We start from the raw sequence: 22,117 nt of genomic DNA on the forward strand, positions 1-22,117 counted from the left end.
TACCCATACCCAAAAGCTCTGCCCGTAAACAGCCACTTCATACATTTGGAAGAAGTTTTAACTGCTAGCTATGTGCAAAAATCACAGAGCACTGCTTCATACATCTGCACCATTGTACCTCCTGAACACTAGGTAAGTGTAAACCAATGACTTTCCCGTTTTGACAGACAACCCTCTCAAGAGGCTTATGCCCTGCTACCGAGTATGGGTAATTAGGCAAACCAAATTTAGGTCAACATGCATTGGGCTGAGCACTAAAGGTCAACATGGACACTGTCAAAGTGGCTTGCATGGCTTGCTGCACTTACCATGTTTCGTGCACTATTTTATTCTCCCACCATGCCGTAGTGGATGATTAGCATGTAATACCACCTGTCGGCACATGCCGACTCATAAAATCCTTGAAAAACTCACAGGGCCGGTGCAAGGCACCTGAGCGCCCCAGGCGAGTCGGGGTGGGGGCGTACCTGTCCTGCGGCTGTGTATATAAAGCTTGCGGCGGCAACGGGGGGTCCCTGCAGTCAATAAGAAATAACGAGCGCTATCCGCCTGCCTACGCGGAAGCGCTTCTGTTGTGAAAACACTGGCCACACGGCGCACGCTGATTGGCTGAATCTCAGCCAATTAGCGTGCGGCCAGTGTTTCCACAACAGAAGCGCTTCCGCGTAGCCAGGCGGATAGCGCTTGTTATTTCTTATTGACTGCAGGGACCCCCCGCTGCCACCGCCGCAAGCTTTATATACACAGCCACAGGAGAGGTACCCCCACGGCACGGGGGGGGGGGGTGAAATGCCGCCCTCCAGTGGCCGGCACCCTAGGCAAATGTCTAGATTTGCCTAGTGGTGGCGCCGGCCCTGTCGGTCAGCGATGGAGCGAAGAGGACGGGAGGGAGTGTGGACACATTATAGCACACACCGTTATGCCCAGTACACATTATAGCACACACCGATATGCCCAGTATATATTATAGCACACACCGTAATGCCCAGTATATATTATAGCACACACCGTAATGCCCAGTATATATTATAGCAAATGAGTGCTGCTTACCTACATGCTTGTATCACATGTGAATTGGTAAATCCTGCACCCTACATATACACCCTCGTATCCTGCACCCTACATATACACACACTGAGCACTTACTAATATTCTTAATGTGGGTGGCACTGGAATGCCTACCTCCCAACATGACCCCCTCCAGGAGGGACACATTGCTCTGCTCCTGAACTTCCTTCTTAAATTATAATTGCCATTACCTGTGTTGAAGCACCATTCTTAGCAATTTACCTGTTCAACACAGGTGATGGCAATCATACATTATGAGGAAAGTCCAAGAGCAGAGCATTGTGTCCCTCCTGGAGAGGGTCATGTTGGGAGGTATGACCAATGGCAGCAGCTTCTTCCTCTGAACCAGGCTCAGGCAGCACAGAAGGAGAATGTCACTAAAGTAAATTAAAAGCTCAAACATCAAGCAAACATAAAAATAAAAATAAGCAACTCAACAAATCCGCTTGTAATAAGCTGACTTGGCAACTATGTCTGTCACTTTGAGTCACATGTAGCCCCACCCCCTCCCGGGACCCGTGTAGCCACGCCTCTTCAAGACATATGCAGCCCCGCACCCTTTTTTTGGGGGGGGGGAGGGGAGGGGAAGAGAGTGGCTGAGCAAGTGAGCGGCAGGAGTCAGGACGCAGGCTCCGAGGCTGGCTGCAGCATGGAGAGTGTCAGGTAGACAAGTATGACACAACATGCTTCTGATAGTGATCTTCAGACACCTCCAGTCCTTCCCTCTGATGAGGACAGCCGGTCACATGGGGGCGACATCATTCAGAGCGAGGTCCTTTAGCCCACTAGAAAATAGCATCTACCCTCTGTCCCCAGCCAATGATTAGTTTCCCTTTCCAGGAGACGTTATGACTGGCTAGATCTCCTGTGTTTACTACAGCTAGGTCACATGACATTACCACGTGATAACCCACATGATGCACTAGGAAGTGAGCGTTGGCTTTATGTTTAGCTTTAACAGTTTCCGGCTTCAAGTTCTTACAAGTTCATCCGCGGCGCCCGCTCACCCTCTGTAGCCCGTTTTTTTATACTGATTTTCACCGCTGCCCCCGCCCGCATCGTCAGTGCTCAGTCAGCCGGAACGAGACTGTGGATTGTCCGAACAGTCCCCCTGGCTCTCCGATACAACAAGTAAGTACTGCTTCTGGCTACACCACCAGACAAGTGCTCAGTGTGAGAGTGACACCAGACCAGTGCTCAGTGTGAGAGTGACTGCTCTGCAGGACTCATGGCAGCACATTCTCTGTAACCTGTACAGCACTTTGCCCCATCACTTACTGCGCACCCCCCTCCAAAGCCCTGACTCTTTTCCTGGTTGGAAATCTATTCCTGCAGCCGGCACTTACCTTAATGTACTTTACTATGGGCCAGATGTATCAAGCTTCAAAAAGTGATAAAGTGGAGAGTGATAAACATCCAGCCAATCCACTCATACCTGTCATTTTTCAAACACAGCCTGTAACATGGCAGATAGGGTCTGATTGGCTGGCTGTTTATCACTTCATTTTATCACTTTTTGAAGCTTGATACATCTGGCCCCATGAGAGCCCAGTCTCTCGCCCGCCCATGATCAATAAAATACAAAAGTAAAATGCTCAGCATTACCTGCGCATAATTTGGCTTTTTGGGGGCATTGTTTTGGGCTTATTTTTTTACTAATCAGTTGTTTGTTGTTACTTTCAGAGTTGGCAACCCTGCCCGCATCACTATACCTGTGCGCTCGGAGATGGAGGCCAGTCTGACGTGCGCAGTGTGCCTGGGTGTCCTCCGTTATCCGGTGACGCTGCCGTTCTGCTCCCACAACTTCTGCAAGGTCTGCGTAAGGCGGTGTGCCTCCTCGCACAATGGTTCCGTGTACGTACAGCCCCGTGGTGGACTTCGCGGCGGCACCACTGTCACCTGCCCACTCTGTCGCAAGGTCAGCTCCCTGCCCGGGGGCATCTCAGAGCTGCCGGTGAACACCACTCTCGTCGAGCTTGTCCGTCACCTGTCGCTAAGCGATGAGGCGAAGAAGAAGAAGCAGGCGGAGGCTGTCGAGAAAGAGCCGGACTTGTCATGTAGTGGGGTGCGGGACGGGTACTGCGAGGAGCACCCGGAGATGAGGCTGGAGCTGTTCTGTAAGAGCTGTGCAGTTCCGTGCTGCGGCAAGTGTGTGTCCCGCAGTCACCAGGGCTTCTTCCACACAGTCAACCTGATGGATGTAGTTCTGCAGGAGGAGAAGGTGAGGTTCCCCCAGGGTGGCTGCTGTCAGTGCCCAATCTATCTGTATAAGTTGGGTTCAACGAGGATGATACATCATCTAGTGTAACAGTCACATCCTTTTTTTCTCTCCCATACTTCTTGATTAGGTTTTTCATTTATGAGTACCTCCTCCTCTCAATTTGAAATATCCACAGTACTTATGAGTGAAGTGGAAGGGGGTGGTATGTGTGTCCTTATATTAAGGAATAGCGGAGGAGTAGTCAGTAGTGTGCAATCAGGAATCGGTTCTCTCTGTGTCTCGCTGTGCACTGTGTCTGACGCCTGTAGGGGGTTAACCCCTTCAGTGTTGTTTTTTGTTTTTTTTACAGAGCGCTCCCCACTAGGTAATTTTTTTTTCTCGGGAGCGCTCCCTAAAAAAAACAAAACTCCGCTGTCCGGCCAGCGCCGCTGAACCGTCAATCAGCCACTGCCCAGCCCTGCGCCCAGTCCCGGCATGCGGTGACCCGGCTTGTCAAAAGCCGGTGCCGCAGGCTGTAATGCAACAGCTGGAGGGGTTGGGCGGGGTGAGCCGGGGGCGCGGCCGAGGAGAGGGAGCCGGGCAGCGTTGCAGCTGCTAGGCGCTAATCACTGGCAATCCCGAGACTTTTCCGGGCTTGCCAGCCTGGGCATTAAGGCATAGCCCGGTAAATTTTCAGGATTACCAGTGAAGGGGTTAATGCCACTGCTTTCTTCACCTGTGCCAATGCGGTGCAGATGATCGCTGATGTCTGAGAGCAGTGCTGGTAGCTCCCAGTGGATTGCTGTACAGGTAAAAGTACAAGGAGATGCTGCGGACTGAACCAGAAGTGACACGTTTTATCTCTATGGCAACTATATGTGCAATGTACTGTTAGCAATATAGTTGTTGTGCATATTATTAACAATATGTTGCCCAGCGTGTATCCATCATTGGCAAGTGTGTATAGCATTGCCACATGCAGGAACCTAGCGAGCCCTCCAGGATCAAAGGAAGGCTGGGGGAAAAGGGGCAATTTAAATGTGGCAGGCAGGACCTGCTGACGTCATAGTTAGGGGCATGCCCGGCACCTACGCAAGCGCTGGGCTTCATCCTATCGCTCCAAAAGCTGGGGACAGACGGGATCGGCTTTTTTACCAGGGCACTGCAAAATGGACAGGATGCGTTTTTGCCTTTTCAAAATTGGGCAGGGCATGGCACCCTGCTAAAACAGCATAGCGTGCACACTAAGAACCCAAAGTTTTGTATCCAGTGCCTCCTCCTGATTTTACCTGCGATAAATTGTAACTAGTTGCTGTATTCGCCGGGTGCCGGAAGGCTGACAGTTGGGAAAAGCTGAAAAAATGGACACAAAGCATAATTTGTATAAATTGCTTAAATCTAAAGGCTTTAACCAATTTTTCAGACCGTTTTTCCATGTTTGGTCATAAACTCAATTGTAATTTGCTCCCAGAAATGACCATATTTAATGAGATGGAAAGACAATCTTATAGTGTGTATCCAGTTTAAAATACAGCTGTCAGGCTGCTATTTTGTATACCTAACAGATAAATGTAATTGCCAATAACCTGTCTAATATTTTTAGCTTAGATTTTTATTTTTTATCATAACTAATTTCATATATTTGTGTTTACAGCTATCGTTTTTCAATAGTTTAAAACATCTGCGTGAAGCGAAAGAAAAATTGAATAAGGAAACAAAAGAACAAAATTTTGAGGTGAGTTAATAGCTGTACATTTAGAAACATTTTTATTTTGTGTCCATGGAAACAGCTTATATCTGCATTTGGTATTTCACCAACTGGTACTATGCATATGTTCTTTTGGGAACACTTATACAGCATATAGTGTTTTCACCTACGAAATAAAGTTTTGCTTAAAATTAGGTTCATTGATGTGAAATCAATATAATCTATCTGATGCACCTATTGGTCAAAGGTTTCTGAAAACACCAAGTGGCCTGAGCTTTTAAACACATACTGCTTGTTAAATGCAAGTTTGACACCAGACCATTTTTCTGTGATTTATATTTAATTTGGTCCATTTCTTTTCTTTTTTTTCTCTCCCCCCCCCCCCCCCCCCCTCAGTCTCCTAACTGTAATTGTATTGTAGTATGGCCCCCCTTTATACAGTAGGTAAGGTTCCAGCCAACCTCTAAAAAACTGGACACTAATTTTTTAAATGGTAAATGCTGCCATGGACATACAGATATAGAAGTATACTTTCTAACTTACTATGTATAGTAAGAGGCTTAATGCCCCTATCTTTATTACGATATGGTAAGATGCCACAATACAACACCGTCATTGGCGCACTTCCGATGTCCCACTGTGCACATCGGGATGAAAAAAGAAAACCAGAACCATTCTGTACATGTGCTATCATTTGACAGCCGGATAAACAATAAGATGCTGTTTTTTTTTTATCTCTGTAAAGCCAAACCGGCGCATTTCTAGTTATAAATAATATGGCTGTTTTCAACACAGTGTGAGGGGGGATCTGTTAAATATTGTATTTACTGTGCATTTTGGATGTTAAGGAAAGTGTCTCTAATGAAGAAGATATGGTGTATTTGATTAGATCTATTTATTGCATTATTGGCATGCTCTGTGTCAACTGAAGATCTTACTTCAGTGTTACCAGCTTTTAAAGAATACAGGCATTTTGTGTTGGAGTGTCCCCTTTCTGCTTGTGTAGAAGTCTCCTAAAAGACCGTGTATCCCACTATACTATAGAGCTCTGATTAATTTATCTTCCGTTGTACATCTCCATGCCTAGTGAAGACAACTTGCGTGAGCAGCTTTCACACGTATTGGGCCTAATTCAACTACCCCCCCCCCCCCCCCCACTGCTCCTCACCGCCCGGCAGCTCCCCGGTTTGTTTTATATGTGATAAATAGCATGCGATTTATCACATGTAAAAAATGGCACATCAGGTGCCAAATTGTATGTGAGCCTCCCGGGGAGCTGCCAGGCGGCTCGCAGGAGAATTGGGTCCGACTTGTCCCTAGTCGGCCTAATGTATGGGGGCCTTAAGGGAATCCTATACATGTGAATTACTCAAGTCAAATAGGTTGAATGCGATGGACGAACATCTTTTTTCAGCCTTAATTACTATGTTACTATGAAGTTTATCCCTCATAATAATCTACCAAACAGCAAAAAGGAAGCAGGGCCTACTGTACATTACCCCCAGCAAATCCACTATCATTACACTCACTACTTCATGGCAATGACCAGGGATGTGCGGTGAGGTAAATGGCTGAGGAGTCCCTGGCAAGTACCAGAGCCAGCTTTGCACACAATATATGAGCCCAGGGGTACATGCTGGCATTATACACATATATACTGCTGGAGATTTACTGAGGTTTGATAAGAGAAGTGCACAAAAGGTAGCCGGGTGAGGCACTGCCTCACCTGCCATAGACTTTTTACTCCAGAGTTCTCACTATAAAAATTATTCGCATAATAAAGATTAGATTTTTTAAATATATTCTTTGTATTTTTGACATACTTTATCAGCTCAAAACTCTGCCGTATACGTTAGTATGACAGGAAAGGCTCTGCCTCACCAGACAGCAAGCCACTGGCAACACTCGGAACCGGGTGAACTCTGCCCGTTCCTATGTTTGGGGTATGCACAAGTGCGTAGTTGCACATGCAGGGTTCGCAAATACTGGCTATAGCTAGTATTTTACCCCTTTTTGATCACCAGGGACTCAGTTTCTGCTTATGGCTGCGTCCCCTGGGACGCGCTGTGGCCGGATCAGCATGCGGAGGGGGAAAGATAAGAATGCCGGGGAGGCGGAGGGATATGTATTTCCCCCCCCCCCCTGTTGTGATGCGGCCGCAGAGATGAGAACATGCTGGCCGCGTCACATCAGCCAGGCGCCGGGGTGGACTGAAGATCGCGCGGAGGAGTAGGATGTTGTGAGCACTTCTCGCCGCACGTCCTCCCGCTGCACCCAAATACTTTACCGCCGGCCCGGTAAGACACAGCAGTGGCTGTGTGCAGAGATGGGGGGTGGTGGTGGGGGGACATTAACACGCTGACTGCTGGAGGGGGCATATGGCTGCACTGCTCATGAATCTGCATGTTAAAATAACCTCTGCAAATAACAGTTATACATGTTAGCTTGCACTTGCCCCAGTGCTATACCTAGTTCAAGAGATTAATCTGGAATCAGATGGGTTATGTCATACACTCAATTTAGCATTACCTGCAAATTCAATTACAGTGTTCATTCTAGCACCTGCTATCGTTGAAAACCCATGCAGTTCCTCTTCCCTGCCTGGGGTGTCGCTGTCTGCTGTGGTGCTCCTAGCACAGGTCTTGTTTACATATCAGTGCTGATATACAGACCAAACTGTGCTAGAAGCACTACAGCAGACAGCGACACCCCAGGCAGGGAAGAGGAACTGCATGGGTTTTCAAAGATAGCGCATGCTAGAATGAACACTAAATTACATGATTTTATTCAAATTTTCCTATATGCAAATACCCTGCTCCATAGTTACACCCATTCAGTAGTGAATAGTGTTTGAATTCTGTATCTTTTGTAAACACTTATTTGGGGGGGAGAGAAGGCGGACAGCGAGAGGAGGCAGCTGGCGTACGTGGCATGCGGGAGGTGGGAGGAGGCTGCTATAGAAATGTAGGTAAGCGGAACTTATGTAGCATAATATATAATAGGCATTACGGTGTGTGGTATAATATTTATTGGTCATTACGGTATGTGGCATAAGGTGTAATAGACATTATGGTGTGTGTAATCCTGGCGCAGTGTGTCCAAGTGGCACTATTGTTTCGCATAATGTGAATTGGTACTAATACTGTATGTGGCTACGCCCCTTCCCCACTAAGACATGCGCTAAATTTTTGATGCGCGCCTTCTGCGCGAACTGTCCGTATTTTGTGTTTGGGTATTTTCTAGTATATGTGTATCATACTTTATGCAAGTGGGCCAATTGATTGATCCCCCCTGGCCCATAAAAGTGACAGTGAGAGGCACTCAAAGCTATGTTTATGCCCCCCAAAAAAGGCTCGGGACGGCCCTCGGCGCAGGGTATATGCCATGTGGGGGAGAGGAGGCGGTCTCTGTATGTTCCATGTTGGGAGGAAGGGTTGAGGAGGCTTTATTTCATTGGGACCCAGAAAAGGTCAGGTAGGACCCCAATTTCTTGGGGTTTTCGCGATCACTGCACATGTACAGACCCCGGAAACAAACAGCTTTAGCGAGTTGCACACTCGCCTGGCCGTTCATTGCGGGGAGGGTGGGATGGGGTGGAGACGATGATGGACCATTGGAACACCCAGCGTTTAAATGGGCATCCCCGTGAAAAAACGCTGGGCGTGATGTGTGCTGTTGGCGAGCGGATGATGTTACAGGACGATAGCGCCTGCCCCGTCTTCGGTGATTTTCAGAGGAAATAAGTCAGTTTCTACTGACTTTTATTTCCAAAGGCAAGGGGTAGCGTTAATCCACTTGGTAAGCAGCGAACGACCGCTGCTTACCGAGCGCTGTTGAAGCGCCCCCATTGTGTGCACTGTTACAATGCTTGCATGTGAACTCTAATTACTTGGCAAAGTACTTGGCAAATGCACAAGAAGGATGGAATGTCCTTGCCGGCCAGCTTCCTCAGAGTGGAGGCAAGGTACACAAAAAGGTTCATGGTCAAACCCCATGTTTGTGGTCATCCTCCTAAACTACCAAATAAAGGAAACTAATTTGGCATTCTCACAAATAAGAGCAGAGTAAAATTTAGCAAATTACATGAGTAAAATCCAGCCTTAAATGTACCTAATCCTACCCTCAATCTGCAGAAATGAGTTGTCATCTCAGCTCTTTGTTCTAGGAAACATGCATTTCCCACCTCTGCAAAGGGACTCGTTGAGCTGCAGCCCTATACAGAAACCCTTTTTGTATAATTAATAAATAAAAAATAGTTTCAAAATAAAAATGAAATCTAAATTCTCTGCAGTGTGAAATCAAGAGCTCCAAAGTTAAGTGTATCTGTGAATTTAGTCATATCCTTTTTCTTAACCAATATAAAATATTAGACACTATATATTTATAGTGTGTGTGTGTGTGTGTATATGTATATACTTGAGTATAAGTCGACCCGAGTATAAGCCGAGGCGCCTAATTTTACAACAAAAAAATTACTATTTACAGGAACATTTCTAATTCTGTGTTGAATTAAGTTTTTTTGAAATTTTTTTCATTTGGAAACCACAACAAACATTCTTTTACATATATTTTGATTTGGAGACACCAACTGAAAGCTCCTAAGTGAAAAGGTGTAAACCTAAATTTCTTTCATTTCAGAGAGGAGTCAAGTATTTAATGAATTTAGCATTAATTGTGTTTTCATTAATATATATTTTTTGTAGTAAAATTATTTTTGCTTACTTTTGCTAATCCCATTAAAGTGGATTTCAAATAGGTAAGTTAAATCTTTAGATTTTTCTTACTTTTTAACTTTAATACTAATTTGTGTGTGTTTTGGTTTCTTTACTTTTTGCTAATGACATAACCATGAAATCATTTTAGACAAGACTAGACAAAATATATACCAAACTGCCTTACTTCTCTAAACTACGTTATCAGCGTAGCGCCAGTTTGAATCCTGGCAACTCTCTTACTTCTGTAATCTATGTTATGAGTGCCCTACACTGACTCCGTGGCAGCCCAGCACTGCTACTCCTAAGCTCCTCTCAAGCCTAGTGAGCGCCTCTCACGCAGCGCTGGCGCCCGCATGATATCCTCTCTTCTGTGTTTTTTTGCATTTCAACACGGTTTGTTCTAGTTGCCAATTGACTTGCTTATTTTGCTTTCAAGAAAATGATCCTTTTTTATTCTAGCATTTTTTTTTTCACTTTGACCTTTTACCTCTGCTTTAGCTTTATTCCAAAACATGACCTGCTTATTTTCACTTTTGCTGTTATTTGTAAAAGTACAAGCATGTCAATAAAATTAAAGCTTTCACCTCAGAATTTTGTCACAATGCATTTGCTACTGCTGTACTGTTTGGTCTGTTTGTCCATGCTTGGTACAATTATTATTATTATTTTTTTTTAGGATCTACTACAAAAAAAGACAAATGTGGTTACTTCTGCATTTGATGAAGTACAGGCAGCTTTAGATCTGAAGAAACAGCAGCTTTTGGACTCTATTAAAGAGACGCAAAGTCGATCCATAAAGTGGAGTGAATTGCGAGAACAAGTTAAATCTCACCACAAGGAAACAATTGGAAGCCTCCTACCAGAATGTGAAAAACTTATGGATGTATCTGAGCCAAAAACCTTTCTTAAGGTAATGTTTCAAATCTCTAATAAATTGTATGACGGTGGTTTGTTAAAATATGCCAAATTTAACATTTAAGTCTGCAATAATACGTACAAAACATGCAACCGCAACAGAAAAAATGTTTCTCAAATGGGCAAAACAATCTGCACTGCAGGTGGGGCAAAATGCAACATGTGTGGAGAGTGTAAAGGCCCCCATACACTTATAAGTTTTGGGCACTTTTCAACTGATTCCATTGGCCGAACAATCAGGTGCAAAGAGAAACAAACCTACTAATCAAGGAAAGGAGTAACTGTACTTTTTTTTAAGTGCATAATACATACAGCAGGGGTGGCCAAACTGGTCCTCAAGATCTACCAATGGTCCGCGTATTCCAAATCCCCTAGCTGGTGCACAGCTGTAGTCATTACTAACTGTCACATTTTCAAACATGCTGCAGTCATTCCTACTATAAAACCACAGGTTACAAACATGAACTGTTGGTAGATCTTGAGGACAGGTTTGGCCACCCTGACATGCAGTATAACAAACTTCCATCGAACGCTTTACAGTGGAAATTATTTTTTTATTTGGATTCAGAATCCCAAGCATTCGCTAAAATAGTGCAGCTTATTCTATTGAGTTATGAAAACCTGGTTTATAATTTGAAGTACAGTATTAGCATCCTACTAATCAGGCCTGCAGACAGATTTTTATTTTTATATAAAGAGCTTTTAATAAATACATAATATATATCTCCCTTGAGATCTATAACTTTGCACTATCTTCATGCCACATTTGATATGCTGTGCTAATTTTAACATGTATTCAAGAGCATACTTATTTAGTATATATTTTTTTTTTTTGTCCTTCTAAATGAGGATAGAGGGATATTGGCATTAATGAATGGACTTAAAGGCTTTGGGCAGAGTTCTGGAGCTTTACATTTGCAATTCATGTAATACTTAGGCTGTATCTACAATCTTTGGTGGAGCATTTAGGGGGGTATTCAGTACCTGACGATCTTATTTCAGACTTTCAGGATTATCGTTAAGATAAATCTTTTGCATATAATGGATTGTGTTTGCATTCGATCTAGTCAATGTTTTTCAATTTCTTCCCACTTTTGGAAACAATCCAAAAGATGTCAATGTGCGAATCCACATATTTTTTTAGGTGTAACTGAAAAGCTGAATCTTCATTTGTGGAAACAGATGCTAAGGGGGGTATTCAATATCAGGGGCATGGCTGTCGAGCTAGCTCGACAGCCGTGCCCCTGTCCTGTTCTTGCTTTGCTCGACTGGAGCTCGGCAGTCTGGATTCAATGTCTCGAGCGGCGAGAAGGGGGCGTGGCCGCGAGCTGAGGCCGGAAATACTCGAGCTCCGGCCGGGATCTCGACTATTTCCGGCTTTTCTCGGCGGGACAAGCCCGACAGCTTGAGGCTTGTTCTGCCGAGAACACCTGTACAATGCTGTCAGGGAAGATCGCATTGAATAGGGCCCCCGCAGCCATCTCTCCTGTCGGGAGATGGCTGCAGGAGCACGACAGACATTGAATACCCCCCTAAATTTGCTAATTAGCGTCCAAAGAGCCTATCTGCAGCAGCAGGTCCTGGCTGGAAAGTGCTGGGATTGAATAGGGGCTGGCCAGTATTTGCAAGTATCAGAAATATCGGTCATGATTGAATAGTCCCTCCACCCCATAATTCTGTAATGGTTTTTAGTTTTTTTTTGCTAGGCTTCAGTATAGTATTAGTATTTGGGATTTTCTGTTTAGTGTATTTGGGAATCTGCTTACTTGACACATAACTTTGTATATTTAAAATGTCAATGTTCTTTCTATTTATAGGGAGCGTGTGACCTAAACGAAAAGTAAGTGTGTTAGATGCTTCACTATAATGTATTGCATGCTTTGTGCTATACTGTGCAGTCTTCAGGCTACAGCTATTCATAGTTAATAAAAATAAGCTTTTTTAGGGATCCATTCACATAGACAAGAGTTTCTCAACCCACTTACAGTAGAATCAAAAGTAATATTGTTATTGTGTACCACGCGCCTTAATTGTGCAACAAGCAAACACAAGGACATAAGAAGAATATTCTCCTTTCAACACAACAGTGAAAACATCCTCTATAACACAAGCATAAATATTGTAAGGAAAAAGAAGTGATACCCAATGGTATGTGTGCGCATATATATATATATATATATATATATATATATATATATATATATATATATATATATATATATATATATATATATATATATATATATATATATATATATATATATATATATATATATATATGTTGCAAAGAATTGGCGTCACTCACGGATTTAGTAATCAAAAGTAATGTGTATTAGAAATAGGTACAAACACACCTTGAAGAAGGGTCGGGTTTTCGTGTTTGACACCATGTTGTATTTCTAATACACATTACTTTTGATTACTAAATCCGTGAGTGACGCCAATTCTTTGCAACCAATATCCATTATCCTCGGAGGGCACCACGGTACGTTATTACTTTAGCTGGAGTGCCGACCGATTTACCAGATATATATGTATGTATGTATGTATGTATGTGTTTTGCTATATGACAGGTGGGTAACCTCAGGCCCGGGGGCCGTATGTGTCCCCCGTAGCCAGTATGACTGGACCTCCCTGCCTCCCGGCGGCTTTTCCTGGGAGTAAAGTACAGGGGAATTCTCCTGAGAGGTCGGTAGTTCTCACGAGATTCCTCTTAATCAACAGCAGCCGTAGTCTGTCAGTCCTATTCAGCGGCAGCTGCCGGAGTGTGGGACGGCTACAGCAAGACCATTTGTAAGAGAAATTTTGGTACTCTTTACCTAGCACGGCACCCACGATTTTGATCGTGGGCATCGCAGGTAAAAAAATCGCGGGCATCGCGGCCATTGAATGCACTAAAAATCGGGTGCGACGCGATGCCCGCGATTTCCCATTGGGAACAATGTAAAATTTCTCAATTGACCCGATTTTACTGTTCAATGCCTCAATTGACACGATTTTTCCATAGGAAACAATGTTAAATGGCCCACAGAGGCCAAATAGCCACCCTGAAGTGTGAAATGGCCCCCACAATTGTTAAGGCCACCCCACGATCAACGTCAACCCGAAGCGTGGCGAGCGGCGGCGGTACGCGTCCTACGACCTTTTCATACCTCCACTATCCACGTCGGCGTGGAGTTGACAATAGAATAGTGTAGCGAGCCACCGAGCCCGAAGCGTGGCGAGGGGACGCGGATACCTTCCGAGGTAATCGCGTCCCTTCGCGGGCTTCACAGGTATCCACGTCCCCTCGCGGGGCACGCTGCGCTCGCCACGCTTCGGGCTCGGTGGCGCGCTGCGCTCGCCACACTATTCTATTCTCAACTCCACACCGACGTGGATAGTGGGGGTATGAAAAGGTCGTAGGACGCGTACCGCCGCCCCTCGCCACGCTTCGGGTTGACGTTGATCGTGGGGTGGCGTTAACAATTGTGGGGGCCATTTCACACTTCAGGGTGGGTATTTGGCCTCTGTGGGCCATTTAACATTGTTTCCTATGGAAAAATCGTGTCAATTGAGGCATTGAACAGTAAAATCGGGTCAATTGAGAAATTTAAAATTGTTCCCTATGGGAAATCGCGGGCATCGCGTCGGTCGCACCCGATTTTTTTAGTGCATTCAATGCCCGCGATGACCACGATGGGCGCCGTGCTAGGTAAAGAGTACCGAAATTTTTACATATGGCCCCCGAAGGATTTCTTTCCCATACAAATGGCCCTTGGCACAAAAAAGGTTCCCCGCCCCTGCTATAGGGTATATTTTGTGTATGTGTATATATCTCTATCATGCCCAAATGAAAGGGAGACTTTTGTTGTAGAAGATGGCGTGGCATTTTTCCCAGTTGCACATGTGCATTTAATGGCTATGCCTCGGTTTCTTCATTCCTGGAAAGTTGTTTTGTGCAGTCAGATGCATGATGGACTCCTCTAGATCAGCATAAAGAGCTCTTAACCAATTTTTTGCACAGAAGGCGATCGTTTACTACACGTGTGCAACTGGGGAAAATGCCACGCCATCTATCTGCACACGCATTAGCCCAGCAAAAGTCTCCTCCTTTTCATTTGGAGATATACAATGCGCATTGGGACCAAAACCTAAAAAGAGTGCAGTAGATTTTTGAAGCAGTGATAAGGGAGGAGAAGTGATAAAGTGCCTGGTACTTTATCACTGGCCAATCAGCTTCTGACTGTTAAGTTACAGGCTGGGTTTAAATAGGAGCTTATTGGCCGGTGATAAATTACCAGGCACTGTATCACTACTCCTCCATTATCACTGCTTCATAAATCTACCAGTGTCTCAAACCAGACAATAATACGTGATGCACTTATTAAAGAAATCTCTGTTTATATATTACCGTGGATCAGGTTTCTCTTCATAATCCCAAATTCAGTAGAATATAATAATCTTCTGCTTCCCAAGAAAGGCGTGTATACGGGAATTTAACACTGTTTAAAATGTGTTTAATAACGTATAATGCATAAGTCCTATTATCCTAAATTAAGAAAGCGGTGACCATATCAAAAATAAATCTAATAATTTATAAATCTAAAAACATTAATTTTGTGCATAAAACCAGGATCTTCTAGCAACGTATCAAGCATGTTCGTTTAGGGTTTTTGCGTGGTTTTAAATTAGAACATCTAGTTGGCTAGTGAAGCTAACCAAATTTGAAATTTGTAACTGATCAATATACCATACACTGTAGCCACTCATGTTGTAGATTTTCTGACCATGTCGTTGTCCGGACCTCATCCCTTTTTGAGATGCTGTCAGACTTTTAGGACAAGCAGACAAGGGAATGTCTTCAAACATTAAACTAATATAGTGAATGTTAAAAGAACGAATAGGCCAACATTTGTGAAGTACGAGGTAATGCCAACACTGAATCAAGATCCTTATTTTGTATTTTACAAGCTCCTGATTCTGTATGTTTTTTTGTTTTTTTTTGGCCACATGGTTTTTCAGAATAACTGTCAGTCAAATCTCTTGAGACTAGATTTACCAATTCTTAAGATTTGAGACCTGGATTTTTTTTGTGAGCCAACCAGGAGAACCTGACATTGTTATTGAGTAAACCTTGCAAATTCACTATTGATGACAAAAATATTTTAATACAGAAAGCAAAAACCTCAATATTTCCTTTAGGTAAATGTGAGGACTAGATTGGTGTGCAGTGGAATTGTGATCTGTTTATATGGTGACTGTATATATTAATCTTTACAGGATGAAATCTATACTAGGCCTAATTAAGGCCACCAATTTCAACGGTGAAGATTTGTTGAAATCTGAACAGAACTGTATAAATGTGGAGACTGTTCTTGATGCGATTTCTGCACTGAAAATGACAACCCTCAACTCCAATGGTTAGCAGATATTAATGTGTCCTGTTCCGTTTCATTTTCACCACATGGAGTTTATAATGGTGTCACAATCTAAATGAATTTGAATAATTTATGTAATTATATGGTGTCCCTATACATGCACTTTCAGAATGCCTTTCTTTGTGTCTATTTACTACTGCAAATGGTTTGTGCTCGAAGTGGACAGGAATTTCTTGGCAAGTATGCAGTGGTACAAATGGAGGGTGAATGGGTTTTGCCTTGCTTTTGCTCAGCTGGTGTGCTTTCTGAGATTTGGTTTTGTCTGCTAAATCTCAGTCAATTGGATGGTATGTGTCATTGGATGTTAACCACTAAAGGTCGACATATTTCATATTTTCTTTTGTCCTGAATAATGACGCAGTCGACATGGACACCGTAAAAGTGTATGGCTCGCCATGCTCCGGACTCTCCCTCCACGCCCTCTAGTGGATGGTGGGGCATGGTCGGCTCCCCAAAAAAACAAGTGAAAACTCATTTAAACCTTTTGACTGTTGACCTAATGCATGTGTCGACCTAACTACTGTATACCATTAGGATATCCTCCCTAATTATTACAGGCACTCCAAACAACTGCATAAACTGCAGCCGGTGCCGTCACAAATATGATAGACAGAGACAAGTGGGTGAGGCACTCCAGGCTTAGGTCCAATAAATGCAAATGGAGCCGATGGGTATAACAATGTTTCAAATTGTAGTAATTTGTCATCCGCTTATAAAGTCGCATAAAAAGTATCACCCAGAAGAGCGGGGTGGCACCCGCCCTTCCGCCTACAGAGCTGTCGTCAGAGAGAAACAAATGTATAAACCATCACCATAGCAACCCTGACCGGCAAAAGAATATAGCAATGAAGACCTACCAAAAAATATCATGCAATACAAATATAAGTCAATGTCAAGTATATAAATTTACAACATTGCTCAAAATAATTATCTGAATACATCCATATGATGTATCCAACGGGATTCGCAGCTTAAAAGCTGCAGAGCGGTTACCACCTCTAATCAATAATTCTGTATCTTAGACTGTTTAAGAGATTTTGGTACTAAAGAAAATGCCTTGCTACCGGCTGATCATGTTTTTGCTTTACTTCTGTGGAGTTGTACTGTACCTGCTGAAATTACTGTAGGCCTGTCAAAGGTTGTACATCACTTTTTTATTTTTTTTGCAGAGATGCTTATATACGCTGTTAGGCAACAGATAAGCAAATGGATTCTATAAATCCCATCAAAATTCCAGGTTGATATGTGTTCATGTGCAAAAACCTGGGATTTTGGAGTATGTCTGAAAGGGGTATAAGTATAGTTGTCACCACCGCTTTCCATTCGTGCTAATTGCTTTTGGTACTTGTGTAATATCTGGGCGCCAGATTTTTTCATTGCATCGCATCGCATGCAATATAGTGGCATACAATTCATGCGATGCGATTTTTCATTGTAAAGACCCAATTTTTAATTGTATAGTCACCCATGGGTGATTTCATACCCCCACTCTCCAACTACGCATGGAATTGATTTTATATAGTGTGGCGAGCGCAGCGAGCCACCAAGCCCGAAGACTGGCGAGCGGACGCAGAATACATGTAAAGTAATCCGCGTCCCCTCGCGGGGCTCGCCACGCTTCGGGCACGGTGGCTCGCTGCGCTCGCCACACTATATAAAATCAACTCCATGCATAGTTGGATAGTGGGGGTATGAAATCACCCATGGGGACTATACAGTTAAAAATCTGGTCTTTACAATGAAAAATCGCATGCCTTTAGTGGCATGCAATGATAAAATTGGGCACCCAGATAATACACAAGTACCTTGCTTTTTATTCTTCACATGAATGTGTTCATAATATAGAGGGGGTGTTTAATTTTTTATTGTTTTTTGCTATATCTGGTTTGCTTTCATTTGATTGAAAACTAATTTTGGCCCAAATGTAATCTGCTAATTGCAGGCACCAGTACGACCATTGATCTAGCAACAATTTTAAAAAGCAAAAGTACAACCTGGTTTTGTTCTTTAAATTATTGCTGTCTTAAATCTACTGGATAATTTGCTGAGATCACAATGGGACAAGGTCAACATAACATTAGGTCGACCTGTGTGTTTTTCACTGTTTTTGAGCCGACATGTGCTGACAGGAGGTATTTCATGCCCTACCATCCACTAGGGTGTGGTGGGAGAATAAAATAGTGCAGCGAGCCATGCAAGGGGATGCGGTTCACTTAATCCAGTGTCCATGTCGATTTGTGTCAACATTCGGGTAAAAAAACTGTGAAAAAACCCATGTCCACCTTTTTGCCTGTCTACCTAGACCATATCGACCTAATGACTGTGTTGACTATCTTTGGGACAGGCTGTCCTTTTTTCTAAGACACTTTACTAACTGACCACTAATAGACTTTGGAGGTGTAGTGCTGATCCACTGCCAATCTTTTAACTTAAATTCTGTTGCTACTGTATGCTGCTGTTCTGAATAGTTAACTTATTTATCTTATTTCTCTTTTTTTATTTATTTTATTTTTTTTAAGGTTGCCTGGCTAATATAAATGAAAACTTATTTAAAACTATAACCAGAAAATGGAAATCTGAATTGGCAACCAATGAGAAGTATAATGTAAGTTACCAGTAGCCTGATCTGTTCTCATCTTACTAAATACTATAACTACCCCACATTTGCTTATTTTTATATAGATTTTTTTTATTTATTTTACAGCCAATTCAATATAATGAATTTTATGATCTTCAAGGTCAAATGCAAAAAATATCCCTTCGCTTCATTTCTATAACAGAGATGCCCGAATATAAACACTTGAGCCTTGAGGTAACCTTCCAGTGCAATCCTCTTCCTTTTTTTTTTTTTTTTTACTGTAATGTATAGGACAAATTCCAGGTAGCCATGGAGACAAGATTCTGCTTCCTGGCTACCAGATCTGTGAGCAAAATGGGTGACCTCAGGTCGGGGAAGGCGTGGAAAACCACGGGAACTTGGGTATCCGGAAGTCAGTCGGCACACTGTCCTGTGTAACCCCGTAACTAGAGCCCCAGGTTGTATGTAGGTACTAATTTGCAGCTGTGGCACTGCCGGAGTCCCCTCCTAAGTCAAAGTTGTGTGTGCTGCTGTTAGGAGACTTACTGCTCCTTCCCATCAACGTCAGCCTCAGTTCCTCATCTGCCTCCTGGCGGCATCATTCATGCAGGGTGACAGCAACAGCGGGCTCCTGGCTGAGCGGTGAGCTGCCGCCCTGTGCTTGTAATTCCCAGTACCCCTGATGGCTCTGCAGCAGCGCACAGTGCAGCATCTCATCTATTCCCTATCGCACAGTCTATTGCTGCACAGTAATACACTTCTCATAATGTGCAATGGACAGATCTAGCTATGTATGGCCACTGCATTCTTATGTGATCTAGGGTGTAGTTCTTGGCCCTGTACCCGGCACCTAAAGTTACCCCCCCCCCACCACCACCACTAGTTTGTCTGGCTCCTACACTTTCATCCTACACTTTCATCATAGAATCATCAAGCTCTTGTATAGGACATGATTAAAGCAATCCCATTTCTTCTACGATCCCCATGGCAGCCATGACGGTGGGATATTCCCCTCCTCCTACCAGATTAGACAGGACTTTTTTCAGGGACCGCCCACCTTGGGCTCACATCTCCCTTCCCTCTGTGTCTTTTTCTCCTGTCTCCGTCTAGATAGGACAGGCAGGGCGTTATTTTACTTTTAACAGGGCTACCTCTGGTCAGTATGACTGTTTGGGATGGCTTCCCGGGAAGAAGGAGAATTGCGGAGGAGTGGGGCCTTTCAGATACCTGCCTCCAGCAATTACACTAAGTAAAATCTGGGTACTTATGTAGTATCTGGGCGCCCGATTTTTTGATTGTATGCCTTAAGTTAAGGCATACAATCAGATGCGATATCGCATCGTATACGACCATATCGCATGCGATGCGATGACCCGATTTTTCCATAGGATTCAATGTTAAAATGAACTGAGTCCATTTTAACATGGAATTCAATGGGAAAAAGGGGTCCTTTTCATACCCCTACTATCCAAGTGGGCATGGAGTCGGATATAAACCTGTGGCGAGCGTAGCGAGCCACCGAGCCCGAAGCGTGGCGAGCGAACGGTATTCTGTGTCCCCTCGCGGGGCTCGCTACGTTCGCCACGCTTCGGGCTCGGTGGCTCGCTACGCTTGCCACAGGTTTATATCCAACTCCATGCCCACTTGGATAGTAAGGGTATGAAAAGGACCCCTTTTCCCATTGAATTCCATGTTAAAATGGACTCATTCCATTTTAACATTGATTCCTATGGAAAAATCGGGTCCATCGCATCCGATTTGGTCGCATGCGATGCGATGTGCCTGATCCGACCCGATTTCTAAATCGGGCGCCCATATACTACATAAGTACCAAAATCGGTGCTTAGCGCCAGTTATTTACTGAGCCCCGGCAGCAGACGTGACATACTAGCCCACGGACAGCGTGGGTATAATGGCGGCATTACCTGGTCAGAGCTGCAGGCCGGCAGGGGAGAACTGTCTGTTTCCGTCAGGTCGCATGGACGGAGGTGCCCTGCTGAGAGCCGGCGCCGCAAGCTGCCGGGTGCTGAGACGCGAGGGGCGGAAGTGCGCATAGACGTCACTTCCGCCAGCGTTGTACACAGAGTGTGCCGCGAAAAGGTGTCCCCGGAAACAGGGACCCAATATTTTTGTTCCGCACACCGGAATTTCAGTATGGAAAGCTAGTAAAGAGCTCTAGCGGCGTATGGATGGTTAATTCAGTAACCATATATAAACGGACATTGGTTACAGGCTGCAGGATGTTGTTACAGCAGCAGAACCATGGAGGAAAGCCAGGAACAAACACCTTCTTCCCATCAGCCAGACATTGCCCCTTTGAGGTAAGCCCTTTGGTTTTGGGCATTAGTATTTTATTTTTTTATGATACTAGTTAGGTTTCTTAGTTTGTTTCAGTGTGCCTAAATAACCTGTTCATAAGAAAAGGACGGCTAAGAAGAAGTTTCTTACCTGCACCTGCATGAGTTGTGATAAAGCATTTGCCAGTTCTGATAAAAGGACTTTATGTGAAGATTGTGACAAAATTCCACAGCCTAAAGTGGACAAGATGTGCATAAAAAGTTAATGGATAGGATGCAGAAGTCTTTTGTATCTAAAGAGGAGTTCTTGCAATCTCAGAAACCCAAAAGGTCTCGGGAACAAGCTGGGATGCTAGCAGAAGGGAATGGTTCTTCGGAGGAGATAGAACCATTAGAAGCAGATTACATTGAGGAAGGAGAAATAGAGGAAGATGTGAGATCTTTCAGTCTAGAGTTGGTGGAGAGTGTGTTGAAAAACATTTACAAGTCTATGAATTATCCAGAAGTTTCAGATGCTACAGTAGATCCACTTTTCGAAGACAGATCTAAGAAAGGAAGAACATTCCCTGTTCACAAGGTAGTCCGTGAGATGATCAATAAGGAGTGGGTCAACACGGATAAAAGGATGGGCGGATGGGCGAGAGTGGATAAGATGTACCCATTCAAGGACGAAGATTTCCTAAAGTGGTGTCTGGTACCCAAAGTTGATGCAGCGGTGGCAGAGCTGACGTCAAGAACGACCATACCGTTGGAAGATGGGGCGGCGTTTAAAGACGCCATGGAGAGGAAGATTGAGAATTCTCTTAGGAAATTGCACCAAACCTCGGCACTATCACTTAAATCTAGCGTTGCTATTGCATCAGTGGCAAGAGCAATGAGACTATGGTCGTCTGAATTGCATACGGACATAAGTGAAAATATTTCCAAACAATACCTGTTGAGAAATTTACAGATCATACAAAAGGCTATTGAATACTTATGTGAGGCCTCTCTGGATGCGGTGTCGTTCTCAGCTAAAGTGATGGCACAAGGGGTGACGGCTAGGAGGGCACTCTGGCTCAAGCCCTGGAGTGCGGATGCCAACTCCAAAAATCGTCTGACTGCACTACCCTTTGAAGGCGGGTTCTTGTTCGGCTCGAAATTGGATTCGATGATCCAGAGAATTTCGGGCGGTAAATCCGTGAGGCTACCCCAGGATAGGAGAAATAAGTTCCCC

The 22,117-nt window shown here is 44.0% G+C and overlaps 1 protein-coding gene across 2 annotated transcripts in view; it reads left to right on the plus strand.

Annotated features, from left to right (window-relative positions):
- Positions 1-1,757: 1,757 nt before the first annotated feature.
- The window catches only part of LOC146060123 (uncharacterized), a 31,299-nt gene continuing 10,939 nt past the window's right edge, over positions 1,758-22,117 (plus strand). The window contains exons 1-8 of one of the 2 annotated variants that reach the window (XM_083173039.1): positions 1,758-2,199; positions 2,752-3,289; positions 4,923-5,003; positions 10,368-10,601; positions 12,424-12,446; positions 15,869-16,008; positions 18,546-18,631; positions 18,731-18,838. In XM_083173039.1, the coding sequence (XP_083029165.1) occupies positions 2,795-3,289; positions 4,923-5,003; positions 10,368-10,601; positions 12,424-12,446; positions 15,869-16,008; positions 18,546-18,631; positions 18,731-18,838 (1,167 nt within the window). In that variant the 5' untranslated portion in view covers positions 1,758-2,199; positions 2,752-2,794. The remainder of the gene's footprint in view (positions 2,200-2,751; positions 3,290-4,922; positions 5,004-10,367; positions 10,602-12,423; positions 12,447-15,868; positions 16,009-18,545; positions 18,632-18,730; positions 18,839-22,117) is intronic. The other variant, XM_083173046.1, reaches the window with a different exon arrangement.

Source organism: Crinia signifera, chromosome 1 (assembly GCF_055691185.1).
Source record: "Crinia signifera chromosome 1, ASM5569118v1, whole genome shotgun sequence".
NCBI lineage: Eukaryota > Metazoa > Chordata > Amphibia > Anura > Myobatrachidae > Crinia > Crinia signifera.